At 44.2% G+C, this 13,427-nt stretch overlaps 1 protein-coding gene across 2 annotated transcripts in view; it reads left to right on the forward strand.

Moving 5' to 3' along the window:
- Positions 1-8,546, forward strand: part of CLPX (caseinolytic mitochondrial matrix peptidase chaperone subunit X) — a 32,941-nt gene extending 24,395 nt beyond the window's left edge. For both annotated transcript variants that reach the window (XM_066592890.1, XM_066592891.1), the window contains 7 exons: positions 731-895; positions 2,527-2,615; positions 2,744-2,908; positions 5,387-5,686; positions 5,817-5,909; positions 6,195-6,301; positions 7,301-8,546. In XM_066592890.1, the coding sequence (XP_066448987.1) occupies positions 731-895; positions 2,527-2,615; positions 2,744-2,908; positions 5,387-5,686; positions 5,817-5,909; positions 6,195-6,301; positions 7,301-7,391 (1,010 nt within the window). In that variant the 3' untranslated portion in view covers positions 7,392-8,546. The remainder of the gene's footprint in view (positions 1-730; positions 896-2,526; positions 2,616-2,743; positions 2,909-5,386; positions 5,687-5,816; positions 5,910-6,194; positions 6,302-7,300) is intronic.
- Positions 8,547-13,427: the final 4,881 nt, after the last annotated feature.

Raw genomic sequence — 13,427 nt, forward strand, 5'->3', positions numbered from 1 at the left:
CACATGGGCGAAACTTCCGCGGCGGGATTTCCACCCGTGGAAGCTGCCATAGAATTGCCTTAGCAAACGCAATCCTATGCAGACGGTCGCAATTTGCACGAAATCGCGCACAGAAAACAAATCGCGGTATGCTCTATCACAAGCCCCGCACAGAAATCTCACTCCCCAGCCGCTGGCTTCGGTCTGCGCATGCGCCGGCACATCAAACAGCCGGAGCCGCAAAAGCAGCTGAGTACGCGCTGGTCCCTGCAAGGGTGCGGGTCGGGGCCCGCTGCGAGACTTCTCGCAGCTGGATCCGACCCAGCCGTCTGCAGGCGGCCCTAAACACCCCATTACTCTGTATCTACAGTGTGTCCTGTACATTTCCCTGAAGTGAAAGTGCCCACTCTTTACTGCACTGCATAAAGTATTATATAGGAAATCCAAATAGGTTTCCTTTAAATGAGGATTATTCCACTATTATCTGGTCACGTTCTGCGAGTTCCTGCGTGCCTTAGCAGGATTAATGACACCCATGGCTACCTGAACTGTTAGCCTGTACATATAATTCTATAATGCGATCAGATTATTAGATTAGACCAGTAATGTAGATCATGTCCGTTCCATGTGACTCGTGTCTTTTGAGCTTACACTGTTGTTCACGTGCTTATTACAGTTCAACTTCATATTTATCTACCAGGTATTTTCTTTGCAGTCAACTCTGTATTAATTTGGGTTTATTGCCTCACAGGTAAAACACTTCTTGCACAGACACTGGCAAAATGCCTGGATGTCCCCTTTGCTATATGTGACTGTACCACCCTGACTCAAGCTGGGTATGTGGGAGAGGACATTGAGTCTGTGGTTGCCAAACTGCTACAGGATGCCAATTACAATGTGGAGAAGGCGCAACAAGGTCCGTATATCTTATGTTCTGGTTTTTTAAGATTAAACGGGTAGTGCTACTATAGGGTTACTTATTCATATGCCAGATTAGGGCATATAAACATCATAGAGTGAAGTCCCTCACTCAGGACCCTTCGCTGCTCCCCAGAGCAGGGAGCTGCTCCCCAGAGCAGGGAGCTGCTCCCCAGAGCAGGGAGCTGCTCCCCAGAGCAGGGAGCCTCTCCCTAAGGCGGACCTTCTTCCATTTGGTTATTACAGGACAGCCATTTATGTGAATGGTTGTCCTGTAATACTTCATTTCCCCAGTAGCAGTCACTGCTGATGGGGTAGTAGAGATCTAGACTCGGGGTAACTAGTTGATCACCCGAACACCTGCATTCTCAAAGGGATTGTGCATCTTGGTACAATGCCCCTTTTAAGTATTTCTAACATTGGGTATATTCATCTTTCACATTGTTGATTACTCCCAGAGTAATCCATGACATCATAGTGACTCATGTGACCTGATGGAGTGCCCAGCGCTCGTGATCCAGCTGATGCAAACATGAACAGCCTGTAGAGGGAGAATCTTCTTTAACCCACTACATTCTAGCAGACCAGCCAGATCCCACCATAACTAATAATCAGACTGAGAACCGGCTTTATACTTAACAGGTGTCCTTGCAGTTTCTGCATCCATTTCCATGCTGCACAACAGTCTGTCCAGGATAAACTGCATAAGAACCTTTGCGCATCGCCATTTTGATTCTCTGCTTTCAATCCTGCTTTTAGATGGAGCACAGCCAGCACAATCCGATTATGTGCTCCAGTATTGACGGACAGCTAGAGCCATGTGTTCTACACTCTGAGCATGCTCAAAATCTAAAGATGAATATATCTATTGGTAGAAGGAAATAAAATCGCTGCACTCTAGGCAAAGGGTTATTCAATGAAGAATGAGGCTAACTTCGTTGAGAAGTCCACTATGGGAAGGGACTCCTCTAAAATCCAGAATAGCCTGTAGTAAATCTAAATAGATGGTGTAGAAATCCTGGGTTTTTTTTTTCTCTTAGTCCAGGTGAGGTGCCCTGCCTCCTCTGCCGTGTGTCTGGGTTGCCCGTCCTCTCCTCTCACAAGGCGCCAAACTCCAAGGCTCCAGACTGCGGCGCCCTGTGTAAGATGGGTGGCCAGGCCCCTGGCATAGGAAAGTTGGGCGCGCCACCTGGCCTGAGAGGAAAAAAAAACAGATTTCTGAACAATCTACTTTGATTTCCTACAGTCTTTTCTGGATTTTAGAGGAGACCCTTCAGATAGTGGACTCCTCCTACAAAGTAAATTAACCTCATTCTTCATTGATTAACCATTTGCCTAGAGTGCGGTGACTTTATTTCCTTCTGTTTTGTTTCATAGGAACACCCTGGGATTCTCCCCTGTGATGTTTTTTCTGTGTGCTGAAGACCTCTTCAGGGATTTGGTGCTTTGGAAATTTAAATACATGTAAAACTAACTTGGACCAGCGGTGTGGATGCCTGTCACCCAATGGGCGATCCATACTGGATGAGTCCTTTTCCAATCCACTAATTTACCATTGTTTGGAGTGATATCCATATATTCAATCAAAGTTTTTTGTTTTTTTTTGTTCTTTTTTCTTTTCCTCCTCAGGAATTGTATTCTTGGATGAGGTTGACAAGATTGGCAGCGTCCCTGGCATCCATCAGTTGAGGGACGTTGGTGGAGAAGGTGTGCAGCAGGTAAGGCTGATTTGTAGCTCTTTCAGTTATATGAGGAGTCTATGTACTTTTAGGGGTTAAACACATTTTACCAATTTTTTTTCACTCTCACCTGCTTTGTATATAACTTTAAAGCTCCTTTCTTGCAGGGTTTGCTGAAGCTCCTTGAAGGCACTATTGTAAATGTCCCAGAGAAAAACTCCAGAAAGCTGCGTGGTGAAACTGTTCAAGTTGACACTACAAACATCCTCTTTGTAGCATCTGGAGCTTTTAATGGCCTGGACAGGATCATCAGTAGGAGGAAGAATGAAAAGGTTTGTTTTAAATTTAAAGATGTGGTTTTTTGTTTGTTTGTTTGTTGTTTTTTTTTTGTTTGTTTTTTTTCCCTGCAGATGCTTATGGCATATCCCATGGGTATACCTTAAGGGCTCCTCTCCACGGGCGTTGGGAATCTCCGCCGCGGGAGCTGCTGCTCGGGAGCAAGAGCCGGCAGGTGGATCTCCGCAGTCAGCCTATCTGACAGGCTGACCGCGGAGAATTGCGGCAATTCGCAGCATGCGGAGAACTGCCGACCATGAGCGGAGAATCGCAATGATTCTCCGCTCATTGACAGGGGGAAAGCGTGCATTGCGTGCCCCGCAGATGGATTATCGCCGCAGGGAACGCAATTCAAAAACACCTGTGGACAGGCAGCCTAAATAATTGTGATGCGGGGCTCCCCTTTTAACCTTCCAACAGTTTAGGATGAGCTCTGTTTGTTCTGCAGGAAAAGAACATTACAATTTTGGATGATCAGAGCTTGTTCTATCAATCCTACTAACTTGCTTTGGTATCATTTTAAAGCTAAGATCCTTGGCTTTAAAATTACACAAACATGTCCATGTGTGTAGAGGAGAGGGGGAGAAGGGGCAAGCGGGCAGCAGAGAAGATCTGTGATTCTACTGTCTCTTCCCCTGTCCCAGAGGGGAAAGGCGACATGAATTTTTGTTCATTATACCCCAGTCCACATTAAAACAATCATGGAGAATATGTGCTCTCTGATTGTCACATATGGGGTTTTCCCCAGAAAATAAGTGAAATTATAAGGGCTCTTCTAATCACTTCTGTGTGCGGTCTAACCCCACAGATGCTGCAGTCATTGCAGACTGTGGCATCTAAATGTGTTTTACCTAAGAAAAAAAAAGGGTAAAACCTTCCCTTACACAAGGCTTTTAAATACTGCACAATTAAAAGGAACAAAAAACCCTTCACATAATTATTGCCACATCCTTAACAACCCATGCTGTAAAATATTACACTATTTATCCAGCATGGTAAATTCCAAAAAAAAAAACAAAATCTCAAAATAGCACTTTTTTGATCAACCCGCTTCCCCAAAACAGAAATAAATGTAATTTTAAAAAGTATATAGCCCACAATGGTACCAATAAAAACTAGATATTGTCCCACAAAAAACAGGCGTCATACAGCACTGTTGATTAAAAAATAAAATTGCTATGGTACTGGAATGTAGCGCCACACAAAATGTTTGTTTTTTGTATTAAGAAAAAAAAAGGATTGTGCAAAAATAGTAAAAGTGAATAAAACTTCTATAAACTTGGTGTTGTCATAATTGTACTGACCCGTGGAATAAAGTTAACGTAATATTTATATCACTTGGGGAACACCATAAAGATAAATCCAAAAAAACTATAGTGAAATAGCTTTTTTTTTTTTCCCATTACCCCCAGTGGAAAAAAATATATTATTGAATACATTATATGTCCCTGAAATTGGTTCCTAGAAAGAGTATAACTCGTCCTGTAAAATACAAGGTATCACAGCTGCATTGACGAAAAAATAAAGTTATGACTGCTGGGACACAAAAGGGGATATGATTTAGTGGCTCTTATGGCTAAAATTAGTTATGTCACTAAGAGGTTAAAAATGCACTTATGGATACTAAGTCCTGTGTAAAATATATATTTACATGAGACATAAATTACAAATCTACAATAAAAAAGTGACCTATTTTTCAGGAGGGTTTTTCCAATTTTAATATGACTTTTAGGGGTGTTTCCAGGGATACTCTCCCACCCGGTCTGACAATGAGCATGTGCAGTACAGTCACCCAGAGAGCCATACAATATTCGGAGCATTGTACACCAGGTTTCCCCCACCCCTCAAACGGCTCATATTTTCAGGATTTCCTCAGTATTGCCACAGATGGTGTTACTATAGGATATCCTGAAAACATGACCTGTTGGGGTGCCCGAGGATTGGAGTTGAGAAACACAGGGTATGGCTACCCAGCCAAAAGAAATCTGGGGATTGCTGCGCTGTTATCTAGCTAATTAAAAATCTCTGATGCCATGCTAGGACTTGGGGTTCAAGTAGCAGGAAACCTATAATAATGTGACTTTGTCTTCTGTTTGGAGTTTGATATTATTTGGATTTCTAATAATAAAACCTTCACTGTTATGGATGCTGGGCCTTCCTGTTTTCCTCCAGAGTATCCCGGAAGTTACTTTACAGGGGGTAGTCTCGCTCTTATCACCGGGGGGATAGTTATGGCCATCCACCTAAATATAGTGTTACATGGCGGATATTAAAATGAATGGCCATCCATGTAATAAAAGGACAGGCCTGATCTGCCAGACCAGAAGCTGATACTTAGGGGTCTGACTCGTAGAGGGGCATCCCAAGCAAGGAAGTAGTAGCATAGTACAGGCTGTGACCGCTTTTAAATGGACATCTGGAGGTGCTGGTAATAGCTTTGTATGTTCTAATGTTTTGTTTTCTCTGCTTTTCAGTATTTGGGATTTGGCATAGCCTCTAATATGGGGAAAGGCCGTAGAGCTGCTGCAGCAGCAGATTTGGCAAATGCCAGTGCAGAATCGAATGCGGTACAAGACATTGAAGAAAAGGACCGACTACTGCGTCTTGTGGAAGCAAGGGACCTCATTGAATTTGGCATGATCCCGGAGTTCGTGGGTCGCCTCCCTGTAGTGGTGCCCCTTCACAGCCTTGACGAAGAGACTCTTGTACGCATCCTCACAGAGCCACGTAATGCTGTTGTGCCCCAGTACCAGGCTCTGTTCAGCATGGATAAGGTTTGATTTTAATAGCTTTGAATTAAGCTCTTTTTTTTTTTTTTTTTTTTTTTTTTTAATATATATGCATGATTCCGTATCTTTCGGGGTTTTTTTTTTCTCATGGTAATCTATTTTATTTTTTTTTCAGTGTGAATTAAATGTCACTGAAGGTGCTCTGCGGGCCATTGCCAGACTGGCTCTTGACCGAAAAACTGGTGCTAGAGGCCTCCGGTCCATCATGGTAAGGCCACATAATTTCCCATCACTAGAGCTATTGTATCCTTCTATTGTTTAAATTCTAGACCATGACGGCGTTCCGCAGTGGCTTACAATGTGTTTTAGTGATGGAAGGTCTACTAGCTAGACAGCAATAAGTCTGAGGTAGTAGAGGGGATGCCAAAAGTTCACATCTGACCTGAGCTGCGAGGGTCTCTAATGGTATCTCAATAAATTGAGCAAGCCATAGATCATGTTATCCTAAATGTAAATGGGTTTGCCATTGATATTCCTTTCTTTCCTCTTTAAGGAAAAGCTGCTTCTTGAGCCCATGTTTGAAGTTCCAAACTCTGATATAGTTTGTGTTGAGGTGGACCAGGAAGTGGTTGAAGGGAAAAAGGAGCCAAGTTATATTCGGTAAGTAGAAGTTGTAACTCATCCGTGGGGGAAAAAAAATATACCAATGTTTGTCTAATGTCTTCCATATCAGATGGAACAAGATTGGCACTTTGCTAACTTTTTTTGACTTGCAGCACTTGCATGACATTCTGGGTATCCTTAAAGGGGTTGTCCACATTCAACATGTTTCAGTTTATATTTGTTTAATGTTGGGGCCCCTTTTCACTGAAGGATTATCGCTCAGATTCTCGCTGGATCACAGGAGTCTGAACGATCTTTCAGTGTAAATGCCTGCATGATCTAAATAAACGGCGATTATTCATTCGTCATTCGGATTGTGCAGGCATAAAATCAAACAACAATCGGACTGCGAATGGAGACGGACGAACCAGCACAATCCTAGGCCTGCTCGTCCTCCGTTCAGTGAGCGATGATCACTCCTGTGTAAAAGCTCGGGAGCGATTAACGCTGGGACAACTGTTGGGTGCTTCTGGGACAGTCATCTAGTTGGAAATGGCCCCTAATTTAGGAAACCATACAACTTTCTAAACATTGTCAAAAAAAAAAAAACGAGAGTTGTGCCGTGATTTAGATGAATGCTCTTGCCACCTGAGGCCCTAAAAGTGGTTCCATTGGCTCTCAGAAGCTTTCAGAGGCTCCTTGTGTGTAGGGACCTCTTCTTCCGCTTGTGTGGAGCTTGTTGACCAATCGACTCCTCTACGATGCACAGAAGAGATTTCGCCCAGTTAATAGTTTGAAAGGGGAGCATTATTGGGATGTGAGAAGCTGGATGGTTATATTGATGAGTTGTCCCCCACCGGCCATCCTGGCCAGACTGTTAGTGGTTTTTGGGACCAGTGGCACACCAGGCGACTGGGTTCAGGACGCCCTGGACAGACTATAAGTAGAGAGGATCATCTGACATCCAACAAGCACATACATGATACGTTTCCTTTTACTTGAAAATTTACTTTTTGCCTTAAATCTACATAATTTCTTTACTCTTTCTCTCCATAGAACCCAGAATAAAGAGGTGACGGAGGAGGAGTACGACTCTGGAGTGGAGGAAGAAGGCTGGTCTCGACAAGCCGATGCAGCAAACAATTAGACTGTTCTTGTTCACTACTGTTCTCCTTCAGTGTTAAAATTGCTTATTCCCCTTTAGCGACAAAAAAACAAACCCCTTTTCACAATGCTAAATCTAACTTTTATTACCTGGAAACCTCACTTTGGGAGAACAACTAAGAAACTTCATTTTAAGGAACTTCAGATTTCTACTGTAGAGAGCAGTGTTTATACAAGTCAGACGGTAACTGTGTATAATATCCAGGGCTTTTATAAGACGAGAATCTTTTTGTTAACACTTCTTAAAGCTTCATTTACTGGGATTACCATGGTTAATTTTAAGATTATGTTCTGTAACAGTTGTGCAGGCATGCACTTTGCTAAAACATGTTGGTTGTGTGGGCTACACAGGGGTCTCTCACCAGCTTCCAAACTTTTCCATTAGCGCCGGTATTTCTTGTCAATTTGGAGACCTGTTTTTATGTCCTTTTTGTTTGTGTTTTTTTATGTCACGGCTGGCGCAAACTGGAACCGTACATGAAGACTAAAGATTTTAGTGCTCTTATATCTACAAGGAATATGGTTATTATCTTGACCCCCTCTCCACCCCTCCCTTAGCATGAATTTATACCGGTGGGTGCTTTACACGTGCCTATGGTCTAGTCATCGGAGTCACTGCATGATATGATATAACGACAGCTATCGTGCATGTTTAATATGGGCACCTTCCTCTCCGGAGTTGTACCTGCTCCCAATACCGATGGAGCTGAGATAATATAACATGCTGCATCCGTGTCCGGCTGAAATCTGGTGGTTCTATGTCCACTGCTAACCAGCCCTAGGTAGCCTGTCTAATGAAAGCCTTTGACAAATTCTGCATTTCCCGTAACACAGTAACTTCTATAGTAAAGGGATTGTTGGTTCTTCATGCAATCATATTTGATTGATTTTTGTAATTTCCTGCTGGAAATGTATTATATCATGCTGCAGACCCCTCAGTAGTGACAGGGTTGATATGAGAAGCTTTTAAGTTATAGAGAAATGCTTGTCTGCTGAATTTGGTTTCGTTTTTTTTTGTTTTTGTTTTGTTTTTTGTTCTTTTTGATTTTAGAATTTCACAGAAACTGGCTAAGATAATGTTAATTCTGTATAACCGTCAACTGAATAAACGTCTTTAGCCAAAAACAAAGTAAAAAGTGGATAGAACTTTATTTCCTCTTAATGTGTTTGCAAGTGAAACAGAGTTAAAATTTATTTTTTGGGAAGACCATTTTCAATTGTTTTATACACTGATTTTACAAGCAACCCTCGGATGTCAGACAATCTAAAGAGGAGAGAACGCTGACTGGTGAATATGCTTAAACCCTTAACCCCTTCCCGCTTCAGGACGTGCATTTACGTCCTAGAGCGTCGCGGGCGTCAGCTGTTTACTACGTTATTAACCCTTTAAATGCCGCTGTCAATTCTGACAGCTGCATTTAAAAGCCCCTGTGGGATAGCTTCATAGGCTGCCTGTCAGAATGCAGTATGACGTAATGCTATAGCGGTGAACGTTGTCCAAAAAAAAAATAAAGAACGCCAGAAATTCACTTTTTTAGTTACCCTGTCTCCCAGAAAAAACGCAATAAAAAGCGATCAAAAAGTCGTATATATTCTGAATTAGTACTAACAGAAAATGCAGGACATCCCACAAAAAATGAGCCCTCGCTGAACTACGTCGACGGAAAAATAAAGTTATTGCGCGCACAAGATGAAAATAATTGAAAAAAAATTAAATGTCTTTGAAAAAAAAAGTAGCATAGTTAGAAAAAAAAAAGTTCAAGTTTAGTATCATAGTAATCATACTGACCCATAAAATAAAGTTGTCATTTTTGTTGCTGTTTGTGCGCCGTAGAAACAAGACGCATTGAAAGATGGCGGAATGTCATTTTTTTTTTTTTTTTTTTTTTCATTTTACTCCACTGAGAATTTTTTTAAAAGTTTTCAGTACATTATATGGTACTTTAAATAGCACCATTAAAAACTACAACTCGTCCCGCAAAAAACAAGCCTTCATACAGCGAAGTTGATAGATAAATAAAGGAGTTATGGTTTTTTAATGGGGGGATGAAAAAACAAAAATGGGGAGGAAAAAAAGGGGCAAGAGTGTGCCCCCCCTCTAACAATTTTTACTTTGGACAAACCCTCATTAGCAAGGCACACCTTAGCTAAGCACCACACTACCTGCAACCAAGGACAATCACTGCCTGGAGGTCACACCCGCTGCCTCTTCTCCTGGGTTACATGCTGCCCAACCCCCCCTGCACGACCCTGCGTCCACACCGCACACAAAAGTTTCCCTGCCCAGCCTTCAGCTGCCCTCATGCCACACGCTCGCTTCATAGCTACACCACCCTCATGTCTATTTCCAAGTGCGTCTGCAATGAGGAGGAACCGGAGGCACACACTGCAGTGGGTTGGCAGGGCCAGGCAGCGACCCTCTTCCAAAGGGGTGGGCGATAGCCCACAATGCTGTTGAGAATTGATGAGAAATTGACATTCGATCTTCACGTGAGCGGGCCCAGGGTCAAGCTCGTTTCCAGCCTCTATCTTGTGTGACCCAAGGTGCCACGAGTTACATAGCTGTGGGCAATCCGGGTCCCCTCACACTATTCATTCTGTGTTGGTGTCGGATAGCTCAATCGACACCGCAAGGGGAAAGCCATCTGCACTCTGCACCCTACCCAAGTCAGTCAGTGACTTTGTGCCAAACAGGTAAAATACCGCTATGGGAAGTCTGTGTGCACCCACAGCATAGATGCGTCCTGGGCGACCCAAGACATGAACCATGAAGAAATCAGAGTGCCCAAACATGGCAGACTTTCACTGCGCCGAGGACATAGGCCTTAGGCCACACCCTCAGCAAACGCGGGCATAGAGCGGACTCCGATGCTAGTACAGCTGTGAACGTCTCATTAAGGCAGTAACGCTCCTCTTCTTTGGCCCAAACGAGTTTCTCAGATAACTGGTAACACGAGAGAAAATCATATTGGCCTCGGCCCACAATTCATGCCCTAGTCAGTAAGTGTTTTTGGGCCAGATAGGTAAAACACCGCAATGGGAAGTCTGTGTGCACCCATAGTATAAACAGATCCCTGTAACATTCCAGTAAAAAAGGTATAAGCAGACCCCAGTAACATTTCAGTTGCAGTAGTATAGGCAGACCCCTGTAACATTTAAGTGGCAGCAGTATAGGCAAACCCCTGTAACATTTAAGTGGCAGCAGTATAGGCAGACCCCTGTAACATTTAAGTGGCAGCAGTACAGGCAGACCCCTGTAACCTTTTATGTAGCAGCAGTATAGGCAGACCCCTGTAACGTTTATGTGGCAGCAGTATAGGCAGACCCCTGTAACATTTATGTGGCAGCAGTATAGGCAGACCCCTGTAACATTTATGTGGCAGCAGTATAGGCAGACCCCTGTAACATTTACGTGGCAGCAGTATAGGCAGACCCCTGTAACATTTACGTGGCAGCAGTATAGGCAGACCCCTGTAACATTTATGTGACAGCGGTATAGGCAGACCCCTGTAACATTTATGTGGCAGCGGTATAGGCAGACCCCTGTAACATTTATGTGGCAGCGGTATAGGCAGACCCCTGTAACATTTATGTGGCAGCGGTATAGGCAGACCCCTGTAACATTTATGTGGCAGCAGTATAGGCAGACCCCTGTAACATTTATGTGACAGCAGTATAGGCAGACCCCTGTAACATTTATGTGGCAGCAGTATAGGCAGACCCCTGTAACATTTATGTGGCAGCAGTATAGGCAGACCCCTGTAACATTTATGTGGCAGCAGTATAGGCAGACCTCTGTAACATTTACGTGGCAGAAGTATAGGCAGACCCCAGTAACAATCTTGTAGCAGAAGTATAGGCAGACCCCTGTAACATTTACGTGGCAGCAGTATAGGCAGACCCCAGTAACATTTAAGTGGCAGCAGTATAGGCAGACCCCTGTAACATTTATGTGGCAGCAGTATAGGCAGACCCCTGTAACATTTATGTGGCAGCAGTATAGGCAGACCCCTGTAACATTTATGTGGCAGCAGTATAGGCAGGCCCCTGTAACATTTATGTGGCAGCAGTATAGGCAGGCCCCTGTAACATTTATGTGGCAGCAGTATAGGCAGACCCCTGTAACATGTATGTGGCAACAGTATAGGCAGGCCCCTGTAACATTTATGTGGCAGCAGTATAGGCAGGCCCCTGTAACATTTATGTGGCAGCAGTATAGGCAGGCCCCTGTAACATTTATGTGGCAGCAGTATAGGCAGGCCCCTGTAACATTTATGTGGCAGCAGTATAGGCAGGCCCCTGTAACATTTATGTGGCAGCAGTATAGGCAGGCCCCTGTAACATTTATGTAGCAGCAGTATAGGCAGACCCCTGTACCATTTATGTGGCAGCAGTATAGGCAGACCCCTGTAACATGTATGTGGCAACAGTATAGGCAGACCCCTGTAACATTTATGTGGCAGAAGTATAGGCAGACCCCAGTAACATTTACGTGGCAGAAGTATAGGCAGACCCCTGTAACAATCTTGTAGCAGAAGTATAGACAAACCCCTGTAACATTTTTGTAGCAGCAGTATAGGCAGACCCCTGTAACACTTACGTGGCAGAAGTATAGGCAGACCCCTGTAACATTACTGTGGCAGAAATATAGGCAGGCAGACCCCAGTAAAATTTCTGTAGTAATAGTATAGGCCAACCTCTGAAACATTGGGGTACCATGAGTGTAGGCGAAGGGAGGAAAAATTAGTTGGATAAGAGTGTAGGCGTGAGCCCGAAAAATTAGTGTACCAAGAGTACAAGTGTACCTCTGAAAAATGTATTAACCGAGAGGGCAGGTGAAGCCCATAAATATTTTTAGAAAGATACAGCTCGCTGTTGCTTAATTTGTAACAGAGCCTGGAGACAGTCCTGTTAAAAAAAATTGGTTCATGTTAAAGTATCAATACTTTTGAAACTTTAAAAAAATTGTTAGATGAGCCTTTTGGGCCGCAGAAAAATTGGCAGTTCAGCGCGATGACATGTTGTTTCTGGAGGAGGAGTAGCAGGAGAAGGACGACTAATATCAGAGACAGATTGACAAAAGCTAAATGCCCTGTTTTTCCAGTGATAGAGAAGAGTGCTTTTATCTGCAGTTGCAGCGAAAAGAATCTTTAGGTTCCGCTGCTCTCCGCCGGTGGAGAAGAGAAGTCTGGGGAAATCCAGGCTTTGTTCATCTTTATGAGTATAAGCATGTCGGCACTGGCAGTTGACAGGCGCGTTACTTATCCGTGATGATTCCCGCAGCTGCACTAAACACCCTCTCTGACAAGACGATAGAGGCAGGCCAAGCCAGCACCTCCAGGGCATACAGCGCAAGTTTGTGCCACGTGTCCAGCTTTGACACCCAATAGTTGTACGGAGCAGAGGCATCATGGAGGACAGTGGTACGATCGGCTACGTACTCCCTCACCATCTTTTTACAGTGCTCCCTTCGACTCAGCCTTGACTGAGGAGTGGTGATGCAGTCTTGCTGGGGAGCCATACAGCTGGCAAAGGCCTTGTAGAGTGTTCCCCTGCCTGCGCTGAACATGCTGCCTGATCTCCACGCCTCCACTGCTACTTGGCCCTCGGAAGTGCGCCTTCTGCCGCTAGCGCTGTCAGATGGGACGTTTAGCATCACTTTGTCCACCCGGGCCCTGTGGTATTGCATCACTCTCGTACCCCTTTCCTCTTCAGGAATGAGAGTGGAAAGGTTCTCCTAGTAGCGTGGGTTGAGAAGGGTGTACACCCAGTAATCCGTCTTGGCCAAAATGCGTCTAACACGAGGGTCACAAGAAAGGCAGCCTAACATGAGTTAGCCATGTGTGCCAGGGTGCCAGTACGCAAGACATGGCTGTCCTCGCTAGGAAGATGACTGTCAGGATCCTCCTCCTCCACAGCCCATACATGCTGAACAGATGAGAGGTAAGCAGCATGGGTACCCTCTGTAGTGTGCCCAGCTGTCTCTTCCCCCTCCTTCTCCAAAACGCGCTGATAGACA

The sequence above is a fragment of the Eleutherodactylus coqui genome, chromosome 2 (assembly GCF_035609145.1).
Source record: "Eleutherodactylus coqui strain aEleCoq1 chromosome 2, aEleCoq1.hap1, whole genome shotgun sequence".
In the NCBI taxonomy this organism is placed as follows: domain Eukaryota; kingdom Metazoa; phylum Chordata; class Amphibia; order Anura; family Eleutherodactylidae; genus Eleutherodactylus; species Eleutherodactylus coqui.